This window comes from Plectropomus leopardus, chromosome 9, assembly GCF_026936395.1.
Source record: "Plectropomus leopardus strain MGB_pleo_1.0 chromosome 9, ASM2693639v1, whole genome shotgun sequence".
Taxonomy (NCBI): Eukaryota; Metazoa; Chordata; class Actinopteri; order Perciformes; family Serranidae; genus Plectropomus; species Plectropomus leopardus.
The window spans coordinates 940,001-955,448 of record NC_142184.1 but is presented as its reverse complement, the minus strand read 5'-3'; the positions used below and the strand labels follow the sequence as shown (position 1 = coordinate 955,448).

The 15,448-nt window shown below is 41.1% G+C and overlaps 2 protein-coding genes across 2 annotated transcripts in view; both read left to right on the top strand.

Moving 5' to 3' along the window:
- Positions 1 to 15,448, top strand: part of plxna3 (plexin A3) — a 144,169-nt gene that overhangs the window by 71,228 nt on the left and 57,493 nt on the right. The window lies entirely within an intron of this gene.
- On the top strand, positions 1,569 to 4,649 carry LOC121964587 (uncharacterized). Its single transcript, XM_042514791.2, has 2 exons — positions 1,569 to 1,808; positions 2,046 to 4,649. Exon 2 carries the CDS (start codon positions 2,146 to 2,148, stop codon positions 3,505 to 3,507), a length of 1,362 nt encoding a protein of 453 aa, XP_042370725.2. The 5' UTR covers positions 1,569 to 1,808; positions 2,046 to 2,145; the 3' UTR covers positions 3,508 to 4,649.

Genomic DNA, 15,448 nt, shown 5'->3' with positions numbered 1-15,448 from the left:
CAGAACGTTTTTCTTCAGCATTTAACAAACTGCAGTTATAGTTGCTGAGGATAAATGCACACAGTCCTCTGACACTGCTGGAGATATTTTCAACATGATGTCTCTGGAAATGTTTGCAGTCAGACGATACCTGAATTCGATCCTTTCTGCACCGTGACTGTCATTTTCGATCTCAAAACTCAAAACGTGCCGTCTCAGCAAGCCGCCCTGCTGTCACTGCTGTATTTCCACAGTTAAAAGCTGATACTCAACTAATTAATGGAGCAGTGCAGCCAAATATATATATATATATATATATATATATATATATATATATATATATATATATGTATATATACACACAAAGTGTACTCGTAGTGGCAGGGTCATGGTAATGCAGCAGAACTACCCAGAGCTGAGACCAGTACTGTACTGGAGAAGCATATGGGAGAAAGAAGCCACACATAACACCAGTACTCAGTGGCTGGTGGATCTAAGAGCAGGCCAAAGCAACCTCCCAGAGCTTGAATCCTGCAGGCAAATGGGAACCGTGATGAGGCCGCAAGGAAGTAAGCCACACCTATACCTTCACAGAGTAAGGCAAGTCCTGAAAATTCAGCTGAATGGAAAGAACAAGGTCAAAGCCATCAACACAAATGCACGGCCAGTCATCAGCCGCTGGTATAATAACCTGGCCAACGGAGGAGGTAGAGGCTACTGATGTCAAGACAGGAGAACTCCTCACAATGCATGGTGGGTTTCACCCCAGATCCCACACCATGAGACTGTACACTAAGTGAAAGCAGGGGGGTCAAGAACTGGTGAGCATCAGAGCCGCTGTCCAGGATGAAACAGCTAAAATCCCGGAGTGCATCAGGAAGATGCCCCCAAGTGATGACTTGCTAAGTGAATGTCTCAGGCAGCTGAAACCCGATGAGGACGAGCTGTCATGGAAGGACTAGCTCCTGCACAGCTTGTACCACCGACAGGTAGCAGCAGTGGCTGATATCCTGAAACCCACCAATGGCTGGAAAAGGCTGGTCTAAAGAACAGCACAGAGGCTGTGGTCATGGCTGCACAAGAACAGGCATCCAGCACAACAGCAATAGAGGCTGGATTCCACCAAACCAGACAGGACCCCAGGTGCAGGCTGTGCACTGAGGCTGGGGTCTACCACACCAGGCAGGACCCCAGGTACAGGCTGTGCAAAGAGACTCCAGAGACAGTCCAGCAGGGTGTAAGATGCAGTCAGGCACAGCGTACATGAAGCACCATCACCAAGTAGCTGGCATTGTGTAGGAACATCTGTGCTGAGTTTGGACTACAAGTCCCAAGCTCCAATTGGTGGTTGTGATTGTAGTTGTCGATAAACAACAGAAGAAGGCAGTAATGATAGATAGCGATTGGGACATCAGGAGGTAGGAACATGAGAAGCTCGAGAATTAGCAAGAGGAGCTAGAGAAGGTGTGGAAGGTGAAGGCAGCGGTGGTACCGGTGGTTATCGGAGCATCCCCGGCATTAACCCCCAAAGTGGGACAAACTGGGACAGCTCCCAGAGCTCTGGTAGAGGACACCAGCAAAACAGACCCCCGGACAAAAGGGGACAGGGCAAGAAGGGAGATTTATATACTTATATTTTTTTTAATTCTGTGTGCTGTTCTGGGTTTGTCTGCAAGCTAGAAGCTAATAATGAGTCATAAGGAAACTATTTCATAAACAGCTTGTTTGCCAATAATCAGTGCCAAGGGAGGTCTGTTTTGGTAAAGAGGACGCAGACACAGTGAAGCAGAGCTTGAGATCAGTACAGCAGGATTCTAGCAGATCAACAGGTAACTATATTCGGTAGTGTAATAGGAGTTTGTCTCAGTCTTTCTACAGGTTAAGGGTGATGCATGCTGTTGATTTGACTACTTATGTGAGGCTTTAAAAGAATTGGTTGATCTTATTTTGGGTCAGATTGACATACAGGCCTGTTGTTTTTCCCCGTTGCAGCGTACTCTGCTGATCAGATTAAAAAGTGCTGTGTTAAATGTAATCTACTGCCTTCGTTTACTTTTTCCACACAGGAGAAAGCAGCAACACCACAGTCAAAAACACTCTGATGTAAGTGAAGGTTATTCTACATCTTGTTAAAGTTTCCGATGAAAAAGAGATAACGAGGCGACGATGTTCAGACTGCGGAGAGAAGCTGCTGATGAGGGTTGTTCCGGAGCGCATGAAGTGAGACGTGTCAGTGTTTGTGGGACTCTCAGACGGAGACCTCGGAGCAGAATGGCTGCAGTCACAGAGCTCTGCTTCCTGCTGTTTGCTCTCATCAACAACATTCACGCACAACAACTCATCAGCATCAAGCGGGAACGGGACTCTTACAGCTTCAGTCTCCCCGAGGAGGCCGACTCCTGCCTGATCTCCAGGTGTGTTGGTGAGGAGAAGCTGGTCCTGCTGAACACCTCTGACCTCTGGTCCCGCAACTCCACGGCACCTGAAGACCTGAAACAACGACTCTCGGTCGTCAGCACGCACAACATCTCTTTCTACAACATCCACAACCTGACCCACTCAGACTCCGGCCCGTACCGAGAGGAGTGTTGGACCGACGGCAGAGTCACACACGACAAGACCACCACCGTCATCGTCTGCAGTCACGTGGGTGGAGGAGCACTATATTCAGTGACACCTGGAGACACAGGGTATCTGCCATGTGAGGGAGCGACTGACCATCAGGACGTCCTGTGGCTCAAACGTAACTTTAGATACGAACAGGAAATATGGAGCAGAGTTTTTGGGGACAATGAGACATCAGTGATGGACGAGGATGGAGGAAGATACCAAGTGGTGAAAAACACATCAGATCTTCGTGTTTTTAACTTCACAACAAACGCCAAGACAGAGTTCAGCTGTCTGAGGATGGACCAGCAGCAGTGTGTCAGCAGTTACTCTGTAGACTTATGGCTGTACACAGAGATGATCTACGGCTCAGAGGGACAGACGGCTGTGCTGCCGTGCACTCTCACTGATTTCAGTGACGATCAGCCGCCACAGTGGGACATCGACAACACCTACGACGGACAACCAAACCAGACTGTGTCCTCAGTGGACCAGAACTTCTCTCTGGTGTTTTCATCACTGACGTTAAATCACACAGGTGTGTACATCTGTCAAACTGCTGTCAGTGTGAAAAGGTATCTGCTGTTTGTGTGTCCTAAATTTGGTCCTCCTTCTGTCGAGCTCTTCTCAGAGGGAGAAAACGTCACTCTCACATGCAAAGATCAGGAAAAGGGTCAGTGGTCTGTTTGGTTCTACAAGTCAAACCGAACAGAAGGCAGAGTTTTCGATACACAGTTTGGTCAGAGTCTGAGCAGAGTGAGTCAGTCTTATGACGACGGGAGTTTGTTTGTCTCTGACGTCTCTCTGAAGGACACTGGAGAGTATTGGTGTGCAGTTGTGGGCAGAGATGGTCAGTGTGTGTCATCAAGTAAAACAGTGTTAAAGTACAGAGGTCCGTTTGGGGTTCACTCCACCTTCTAAACCGTGAGATGATTGGCGTTGTGCTGCTGACGCTGTGTGTTGTGGTCGCTGTGAACCGGAGGACCAGGACCACTTATCACTGAATTTACCCAAAACACAATTTTCAGATTTGGAAACCGGCAAATCAGAAACTCAACTCCTGAAAGAGAACGAGTGCATGAAAATCAATTTCTGAGAGTAATAAAAAAACAACAGCAAAGACATGTTGAGACAGAAGTCACAGTGTTCCACACGAGCGACTGTGTTCAGCATGTGTCAAGTTTTCACGCTACAGAAAAGAGCTGCGAGAATCCGAAATCAGATGATCATAAAACAACTCATGCTCTGGTTTTTTTTTCAACTTAAATGCCTTAAAATGCACTGCTGTGACATCTGATAAAAAAGGCCCCTGGACATGAACTCATCATAGAGTACATGCACATGGACTTTCTAACATGTATAATACATTATACATTACATATATACTTTACACATTATGCATTACATATATACTTTACACATTATGCATTACATATATACTTTACACATTATGCATTACATATATACTTTACACATTATGCATTACATATATACTTTACACATTATGCATTACATATATACTTTACACATTATACATTACATATATACTTTACACATTATACACACATATATACTGAACTGATTACACGTGAAGGAGTTTGAGTTGTCTTTGGTGCATTTATCATTGTAGGGTGCTGTCAGTGTTATGTGATTGTTACTGTACTCTGGACATCATATATATGTGTGTGTGTGTGTGTGTGTGTGTGTGTGTGTGTTTGTATGAATATATCAGGGTTACCCTGAGTTGCAGGGTAATACTTACATTATTCTAATAAACAAATGTTTTGTTCAAGTGAAAATAAATGACTCAGGGATATATGTGTATCCATGACAGTGCTCAAGATTGACACCAGATTTAATTAATTCAAACCTATAAAAACAAACATCCAGCATATTTACGTTGTCCAGATGCTAATTCCGTCAGGCAGCGTCTGACCGCCGCTCAGAAGCCCAAAGTGGTGACTGTGTTGATGCATCTCACAACCCCGGGCGTGGCATCTATGCATAAATGTCTATGGATCTGACCGCGCAGTAATATAAACGTTTAAATTAATCTGTAGAAATGAAGCGTCGGGCTTATCTTTTGTTCTTTTTCTTTTTGGCGCCCCCTGTGGTGAGAATCCGACACTGCGTCAGCGAACAGAAACATTCTCACATCCATTTTTTCTTCAGGTGAGAAATTTGAGGTGAAACTTTCCCTGTTTCTCTCCTCTGTTCCTCCTCCTCTTCCTCTTCCTCTTCCTCCCCCCCTCTCTCCCTTTGCATCATCCTCCTCTCTGCTGCTAACAGCTGCCCTACATATTGAAGATAGATATTGTTGCATCACCACAGACTGCTCAGAAAATCACACACACTGCAGAAAACATGATCCTCACACACACACACACACACACACACACACACACACATGCTCACAGAGATGCCTTCACACACACACACACACACACACACACACACACACACACACACACACACACACACACACACACACATACAGAGGTGGATTAATTATTATTCGGTTGCCAAGGAGATGATGGAAGAACGAGCAAATCTGTCAGCTCCCCAAAGAGACTCTTCACACTTCATCCTCTCTGTCTCTCTGTGTCTCTGTCTCTCTCTGTGTCTCTGTCTCTCTCTCTCTCTGTGTCTCTCTCTCTCTCTCTGTGTCTCTGTCTCTCTCTCTCTGTGTCTCTGTCTCTCTCTGTGTCTCTGTCTCTCTCTCTCTGTGTCTCTGTCTCTCTCTGTGTCTCTGTCTCTCTCTCTCTGTGTCTCTGTCTCTCTCTCTCTGTGTCTCTGTCTCTCTCTGTGTCTCTGTCTCTCTCTCTCTGTGTCTCTGTCTCTCTCTCTCTCTGTGTCTCTGTCTCTCTCTCTCTGTGTCTCTATATATTATCCATTATAACATATATAAGTGTTACCATGGTGACCATAATCCAGGCTTAGAGGCTGGTCCTGTCGTGTGTCTCTCAGCTCCGAGAGCTCAAACGATGATTCGATTATTCCACTTTTCCATCGGTCGACATCATCGATGAATAAGTCATTTATCAGAATCGTGTAGTTGGGGCTCTTCAGATGTGTCTGTAGAGCAGAAATGTTTAGAGTTAAATCAGCAGATTTCCTGTGGAAGTTCTGACTCGTATTTTTTTGACCTATAAAGAAAATGAGCTTGGTACAGAGGAGACGTGAAAAGTGAAATCAGCAGGTTTTCGGTGGAGGTTCTGACTCAGATTTTTGGATAAGTGGGCGACGTGACCTCCGGGCAGGAGAACGGCTTGTGAGATTGATTTTGATCATTTTGTGTTTCTATCTTGTTGCCATCTCCTCTTTTCTTTTTGGTCAGTGCTTCTTGTTTCAAATGCTCTCTATTCATAAAGTGATTTGACTTCTGAAAGTTTAATGAGAAGATTTTAAAGGCAAGTTCGAACTTTATTTTTTTAACGAACAAAGAAAAACAGTTCAGAACAAAAGAGTCTCAAGAACGTTCATCATCGTGATTCAGGGAAGACTGCCTGAGCGTTACGCTTTTTTACAGCAGTGTCACATTCAGATGTGATACGTAATGTCATATTACAACCGCAATAAAGTGATGACAAAGATCCATAAAAGGAAAATAAGAAATTGGCTGTGATGTCTGTCAATATGATCAACCACAAACTATAAAATGACAAAAAAGTTTAAATAACAAACAAACAGATAATAATAACAATAATTTACCAATTTACTTTGCAGTTCAGTATCATTAAATTGTTTAATTAACTGTCTTGTAATATGTGTTTAATCATCTACGTTTAATGTTGAAATGGTATTTTAATATTAACACAACAATTATTATTATTATTATTATTATTATTATTATATTTACTACTATATTTAGTATTTAGTATTATTACTGCCACTACTACAATTATTATTATTATTATTATTATTATTATTATTATTATTATTATCATTATTATTATTAATAATAATAATAATAAAGTTAAATTGCCAGTGGATAAATAAGCAACACTGAGCCAAGAAAGAGTAGTTGCTGCCTGCAGGGGTTAATGGAGACAAAATAAGAATGAGATAAATTCATTAATAAAAAAATAACATATCTCCATGCAGAGGGAAGACTTATGAGATTTCCTCGATCTCATATCTTTTTAAATTGTACTTGAAGTTAATTTTTGTCTCCCTTTTTTAAAAAAATGTTTTTCCTTTCTTTTAACCCTTTACTTACCATTTAGTGCAAACATATAACCAAATACAAAGTCAGCAAAGCTTTAAGATATTTAAAAAAACAAGAAGAAAAAGAAAATCCAATGAAAACGCAAAAGCAAACATTTTTATCAACATTTCCGAGGTCACAGAGCAACGTCTCGTAGGACAGATTCGGGGAGTGAAATGAAACTCAACATGAACAAAATCCCAAATAACAAACAAATACGGTAAAAATGTGCAGCACATTCTTCTTTTAATATAAAAAATGAATAAATTAGACCAAACCTCAAAGAAATTTCCCTGATAATTAAAAAAAAAACTCTGCGTTTTGGAGATTTTTCAGAGCAGCTTCAGTGCAGAGACATGAGGACACACAGGATGTCTCAACATGTCCAGATGGCCCTGAGACACTTTTAACACCAGCTGACTCTGAATCAGTGAAGGAGAGTCTCACCTGAGCGGGCAGGTGAGCTGCACAGGAGGCTCAGAGGGGTCAAAGGTCACGTAGAGACTGCAGCAGATGTTCTCCGCCATGTTTCAGAGTTTCTGTAAACAGGAAGGATGTACACCAATATCAAAATAAGAGCGCTGGCTTTTATTTGATTGGTAAATTAATAGAAAGGCGGCTGTTTTCACCTCCATCACCTCCTCTGTCACTTTTAGTTAGTGTGTGTGTGTGTGTATGTGTGTGTGTGTGTGTGTGTGTGTGTGTGTGTGTGTGTGTGTGTGTGTGTGTGTGTGTGCGTGCACGCGCCTGCCTGAGGGGTTAAAACCATCAGTTGGTGGTCTCAGGATCGTCTGCAGTGTGTGTGTGTGTGTGTGTGTGTGTGTGTGTGTGTGTGTGTGTGTGTGTGTGTTGGGGGATGGGGAGGAACTAATAAGCTTAACTGCCCGCCTGTTTCACCCTTCACTGCCCTTCCTCCTCCTCCTCATCCTCCTCCCTGAGGCTCTGATGGCTGACTGAACAATGTTTAGTGTCTGTCTGAAGGAGCTAAATGGAAAGGATGGCTCTCCATCACACACACACACACACACACACACACACAGCGTACCCTCCTCTTTGTCTGATCTGTGGTCAGAAAAGGCGGCGACATGTTTATTTACTTTTGTTAATGTTTAATATTCCTCCCCCTCATTCATTCATTCATTCATTCATTCATTCATTCATTCATTCATATTGTTTTCTGGATGCAGTCGTCATGACAACAGAGATGTAAAGATATGTCAGTGACACCAGCTGATTGTTTGATCAGCTGTTTGGGCCATCATTTTCTAAAAGAGGAATGAAAAGATACTTTTTTTTCTTATTTGAGTGCTGGCGACACAAAAATCTGAACATTAACCCTTTAAACTCTGCGTGTATATATCCATCTTCAAATGCTTCCCTAAAATCTGCACAACCTAAACAAGTCGATAAGACATAATTATTGATGAGATATTAAACTCTGACATGTTTTTTCAGAAGATTTTATAAAATAAAATCACAAAACAAACTGATGTAAAAATATATAATATTTTAAATGTAGAAACATGAAATCGTAACGTTAAAGTTTTTTGGTTTTTTTATCAGCAGTGTGCAAAGGCGTTGTGATGTATTCATCATTCATTCCTCTGGCGCCAGCGTGCGCGTTTGCGTGGGATTACATGATGTCATTATGAGAGTTCAGCGTGATGAACACAGAAGGAAAAAATAAAAATGAAAAATATAAAAATCAGAGGTCAGAGAGTCAACATTAGAAAAACTCAACAATAAAAAGACAAAAAATAAAATAAAATCACTTCGTCAGCAGTAAATACATCAACAGATTTACAATGCAAGTTCTGACTGGGATTTTTTTTTCTTCTGAGTAGAAAAGCTCTGTGCAATAGGAAAATGTTTGTAGTAATAGTAAACTGTATGTAATATAATAATAATAACAATAATAATAATAATAATACTAATGATAAATTATCTGTAAAATAAATGTTTGTAGTAAGATTAAATTAATATAATAATAATAATAATATGAATATTTAATAATAATAATGATAATAATAATAATAATAATAATAATAATAATAATAATAATAATAATAATAATAATAATAATAAACTTTTTATGAGATAAATGTTTGTAATGACAGGATTTAATGGTTTTTACAGTTTTTACAACCCGGCACAGTTTTAACAGCAAATAGAAAATCGTCGTTCCGCCTCTCGGTTTCCTCTTGGCTCCGTCTCGCACCAAGCACTCGCCGGTTTCAGGTCGACACTCGGAGGCGCTCTGTTGTCGAACTTCTTCAGTATCAAAGGAAAACTCCAGGAAAACAACACTTTCAAATTTATCCACATTAGTGAGAGCAAAGTCTGCAGGAGAGGAGCAGCAGCAGCTGTACGAAACCTGAGCGCAGCGTGTGTGTGTGTGTGTGTGTGTGTGTGTGTGTGTGTGTGTGTGTGCGTGCATGCGTGCGTTGCAGTGAAAGTGTTGGCTGGTGTTGGGTTTCTGCCTGCTGTAATGTGTGTGTGAATGAAAGCGAGCGGCAGACAGATTGAATGAGAGCTGAATGAGTCTGCTAACAGACACTAATGTGTCTTGCAGACGCAGACGGCCTTCACTGAGATAAAAAATAAAACACAGATCCCAGAAATATCTGAAAATAGAAAATATTACTCCATAATTTACCGAAACTTCAAAGTGCTGACTGACACACTACATGGCCTTAAGTATGTGGACACCCCTTTCCATATTGATCTGTCTTTTTTTCATTTGTTTTCCAGTGAAGATCATTTTCATCAAATTGATCTTTAAGACCCATTCTGAAGGTCAGCAGCTCCACACGAGGTTATGAGATGAATCTTAAGGGTTGCGAGGTGATTAAAAGGAAATAAAAGCAGGAAAAAAAAATCTATTTCTGCCTCGAAAAGTTTATCTTTTCATTAAACCTTGCCTTTTTTTCTTGTAAACTAATTAAGCTATTTTAGTTTTATTTTCTTAAAACAAAGAAGCATATCAGGGTTTTCATTAACCAATGAAAATGTCTGTGCAATATACAATAAAACTTACTGTCGATACCTTAAATCAGCAGATTTTCACTAAACAAAGAAAACACGTTTTCTACATGTTTTCTATGTAAATATTTACAAGCGTAAAATCATCATGTCCTGTTTAAGTTTTGCATTAGGTTTTTAGAGAAAGGAAATATGAGAGAAAAAAATGATTTACAGTGAAAGTCCAAAGAAAATCAGCTGCGCATACCTGGCACTGTTAAATCAGCAGATGTACAGTAAACAGCAGTGTTAAATTAGTAGATTAACAATAAAGGTCCCGCATGTTACATGCGGGACCTTTATTGTTAATCTACTGTTATTCCATTTTTAAAATACAGAAAATAAGTTCATACAGAAGTAACATCTATGAGACTTCATTAGCAAACCTTCCAGTGAAAGTTCTGACTTTTTGATTTTGATGTGTTTAGAAAATAAGCTCCATACAGCAGAAATACATATTTAGTTTAACTGGTGACACACACGGTGTCACACGTGTTACACCGGCACATATGGAGAGTATGTTCAGCTGTCTGCATACTTTTGGCCACATTGTGTTTTTGAATGGGAGTCAGAGAGGGCGTTAATCAGTGTGTTTCAGTCCGTTAATAGTCTCTGACAGTTAGTGGAGCCGCTGTTAACGGAGTAATAATAGTACTTAGCAGCTGTGTGTGTGTGTGTGTGTGTGTGTGTGTGTGTGTGTGAGTGAGTGAGAGAGACTAATCGGATCAGTTACCAGAGTCGTTGGTCATATAGCTGGTATGGCTATTTGTGTGGGTCTAAGGCTGATAATACCTATTTTTCACACACACACACACACACACACACACACACACACACACACACACAGTCTGTATTATCAGTAATAGAGTTGGTTTATCTCAGATGAACCCCTCCCCTCTCTCTCTTTCTGTCTCTCTCTCTCTCACCATTGGACTGGACCACACATTTAATAGTTAGTTTTACGCGCACACACACACGCACACAAAAATACTGGGAGGTATTGCATTACAGTGGAATTTCAGGCAGCTGGCTGCAGGCCTGTGTGTGCATGTGTGTGTGTGTGTGTGAGAGAGAGAGAGAGAGAGTGTGTGTGTGTGTCTGCAGTGATATCAGGTTTCCACCAATAGCTGAGCGTCTGAGCAGAACAAACAGTGAAAATGAAAAACTGTGATTAGTTTCTGAAATGTATAAACTGCTGCAGGACGTCTGTTTGTAACCGACTGAGTTTAACACAAACTGAAGCCGCACAAACAAAACGACTGTGTGTGTGTGTATGTGTGTGTGTGAACGACAGACCGATGAGGGTTAAATTAGCAGATTTTACATGGAAGCTCTGACTGATGTTTTCAAACTCCACTGTGGAGGATTTTTGGGTGGATCTAATCTAATCAGTGTTTTCTTTAGTTTCTAATCAAAATTTTAGTGTTTCGTTACTTCAGATTGAGCCCTTTTTATCTAAATAAGAAACCAGTCCTCGTCTACAGAGATCATATTCGCCATCGCCATATTTTATAGTAGCCCAGAACAGACACACACTGCTGATGGAGACACTCATGTTTTCATGTCTGTAACTGCAGAAAGCAGCTCATCTGTGACCAGCAGAGCTTTAACATGAGCTCCTGGTTAAAACCTCCTCAACACTGAAGGAATTCTAACCAGCAACCAAGCAAAACCCAATTTAATATAGCACATTTTATTCCAGGTGGAAGCACAAAATAAATAATTAAATTGAAGAATACAGGAATAAGACAAAGACATATGAGTCAGAAATCATTTTAAAAAATGAATAAAATAAATATTAAAATTAGACCGTTAAAAGAGGATAATGAATATTAATTTAAATAAATAAAATAATCAAAAAAAGAATAAAACCAATAAACCAGTAAAAGTTAAAACTAATAAAATATATAGTGATAATGATGATGGTGATGGTGATGAAGATGGATGTGATGATGTGATGAAGGTGATGATGATGTGTTAAAGATGGATGTGATGATCATGATGGTGGTAAGGATGATGAAGATGGTGGTCTTGATGATGTTGAAGGTGATGGTGATCATGGTGATGAAGATTATGGTGATGGTGATGATGATGGTGAAGATGAAGTTGACGGTGATGATGATGGTGTGATGAAGGTGATGATGAAGATGGTGGTCATGATGATGGTGATGAGGATAGTGATGGTGATGATGATGAAGGTGAGGATGATGATGTGATGGTGATGATTATGATTATGGTGGTGGTGATGATAAAGATGGTGGTCATGATGATGATGAAGGTGATGGTGATGATGAAGATGATGGTCATGATGATGATGGTGATGATAATGAAGTCAATGGTGATGAAGGTGATGAAGATGATGAAGGTGATGAGGATGTGATGATGAAGATTGTGGTCATGATGATGAAGGTGATGGTGATGATGAAGATGCGCTGTGTTAAACACAGTGTCGGGCTGATGAGGAAGACGAGGAGTCTGTTTGAAAATGTGGAGCGACTAAAATAAGATTCCCCAAATCTCCCCAAACCTCCCGCCTCCCTCTCTGCGTCTGACCCAGAAAAACACCACAGAGGAAGAGGAGGAGGAAGAGGAGGCGGGTTGGGGGGGGCTTTGAGGACAGACAGGAGGAGGAGGAGAGATAAAGAAGGAGGAGAGGAAAGAAGGAAGGAGGAGAGGAGACTAGGAGAGAGGACAGAACGGAGGATTGAGAGTATGATAGAAGGAAGGAAGCGCTGAGCAAAAAGGAAAGGAAGTAAGGACAGACAGTGAGAAAAAAATGAAAGAAGTGAGGGGGGTGAGAGGATAGAGGAAGAAAGGATGAGAGAAGGAAAGGAGGTAAGGAGATGAATGCTAGAAAGGAAGGACAAATGAAAGGGAGGAAGTGGGACAAATGAGAAAAGACGAGAGGAAAGAAAGGAGGCATGCAAGGAAGAACAAAGGAAGGAGGGAAGGTGTAAAGGAGGGACAAAAGAAAGGGGACAGATAGAAAGTAAGGATGGAGAGTAGTAATAAAGGAAAGGAAGCGAGTGAGAGTGAAAGATGGAGGAAGTAAAGATGAAAGAAGAACGGAAAAAAAGGAGATGAGGAGATGAGTACAGGAATGGAGAGAAGGTAGGAAGGAAGTGAAGGGAGGAAACAAAGAGGAAGGATGCACAGTGGGACAGAAGAAAGGAAAGGAGGAAAGGAGTGAAGGAAGGAAAGAAAAGAGAGAAAGTGACGGAGTGATGGAAGATAAAAAAACAAAGAAGGAAGAAAGCCGAGCGAGGGATGAAGGAGGAGTGTGTGTCGCTCTCTCCGTGTGTTAATTAGCTGTCTGCTCGTTAAGCAGCCGAGCTTAATTAGAGCTGACGAGCTGCGCGCGCACACACACACACACACACACACACACACTGATGAGGCAGCAGGTCTGACTCACAGCGAAACCCACAGTTACACAATCCTGTTTCACGGAGACACACGCACACACACACACACACACACACACACACACACACACACACTCACTCTCGGCAGCATCGGAGCGAGGGAGGAGACGTTAAAGTAGGACACTGCAGCAGCAGCAGCAGCAACAACACACACACACACACACACACACACACACACACACACACACACACACACACACACACACACACTCGGAGCTTCAGAAGCGAATTTAAAGTTGTAATCCGTCAGTTTCCTGTCGGGAGTCGATGTCACAGCAGCTGAATTCTCCCAAACACCAAACACCCTCCGAAAAGAAAAGAGCCGTTTTATTTCCCAAATCCTGTTTTATCACCAGGACACGAAAAAAAAGCACGAAAAAACACGGTCAGTGTGAGTTTTAGAGTCAGACAGTTTCAGAGCGGTTCCTCTTCAGACGGTTTAGACGGTCTTTAGGCGGGTCTTCCAGTCTTTGAGCTAAGCTACGCTAAACAGGTCCCGGATCTACATCCTGTCTGCACCTGAGCGTAAACTGAACGAGACCGCCTCCTGAAATGATAGAATAAGATAAGTTTATTTATACGTCACCTTATCACGAACAAATATTGCTGAAAGGGCTTTACAGATAAGAAAGATTAATCATAATAATAATTATTATTATAATAACTAATTAATTAGTTGTTTTACTAAAAGAGGAAGAATAAAACAAGAAATAATAATAATTATTATTACCATTATTCTTGTTATAAAATAATAAAATTTTAAAAATAACAGGACAGGCATTTTTATTATTATTAATGTCGTGTGTGAAGATTTAAAGACACGAGGGGCTCGTACAGACAGAAAAAAACGCAACGCAATCCGCAACGAGCTGCGTTGTGGATTATCCTGCAGAGAAAAGAGTGAATCCATAAACTGTTTCTTACGGTTTGAGTTGCAGAAAAATGTCTCTTTTGACGACAAAAACAAATTCAACCACATCATGAAAACACCGTTAAACCGACCGAGTTTGACCGAATCTGCCACAACAGAAGCAGCACTGTTGATAAAAGGTTTCTGAATCAGACGGCGTTTCACTCAAACCGTCACAGGAAACACGCGAAACACGCGAAACACGAGAAGAAGAGAAGAGAAAATAGAAACAGGAGAAGGAAACGAGCAGAAGAAGAAGAATGGAGTGACAGAGCGATAGAGGAAGTGACCTTTGACCTGTGAGCCCCGGCCGGGACTCAAACACCTGCTTTGTACTGCACACAGCCCGAGGACACACACACACACACACACACACACACACACACACACACACACACACTGACATGTGACCTTTAACCTCTCACCCTGAGACACACAATCCATCTGCAGTCTGTTGTAGCGTATGTGTGTGCCTGAGTGTGTGTGTGTGTGTGTGTGTGTGTGTGTGTGTGTGTGTGTGTGTGTGTGTGTGTGTGTGTGTGTGTGCCTGAGTGTGTGTGTGTGTGTGTGTGTGTGTGTGTGTGTGTGTGTGTGCCTGAGTGTGTGTGTGTGTGTGTGTGTGTGTGTGTGTGTGTGTGTGTCTGAGTGTGTGTGTGTGTGTGTGTGTGTGTGTGTGTGTGTGTGTGTGTGTGTGTGTGTGTGTGTGTGTGTGTGTGTGTGTGTGTGTGTGTGTGTGTGTGTGTGTGTGTGTGTGTGTGTGTGTGTGTGTGTGTGTGTGTGTGTGTGTGTGTGTGTGTGTGTGTGTGTGTGCTGACAGACACGCTCTCTCTGTCAGATCAAACCTGAGGGCTTCATTAACCGTCAGGATCATGTGACAATAACAAACTGCAGCTGTTTCACCCAAAAAAACAGCTTTTTCAAAATAACTGAACTGAGTGATCGGAATCAGCTGGTTTCAACGATTCATTGATTATCTGACAGTAAACGTTCCCTCCATGATTAACCCTTTCAAAGGCAATGATCAACCTAACAAGAAATGTCCCAAAAAATTGCAAGAAATTTGTGAAAAGTTATTAGTTAAGAAAATAATCTGAAAATAAGCAACAGAAAAGTAAAAAAACAAAAAAAGTCAGAAAAAGAAAAGAATATGTTTTATCTATATATATATATATATATATATATATATATACATATACACCATTTTATTTATTTTTTCTTGTCAAATTTAATGTTTATCTCATTTTCAATCATTCTCTAAAAAAATCATATAAAATCTGAGTCTGAAAAATGTTATTTTGT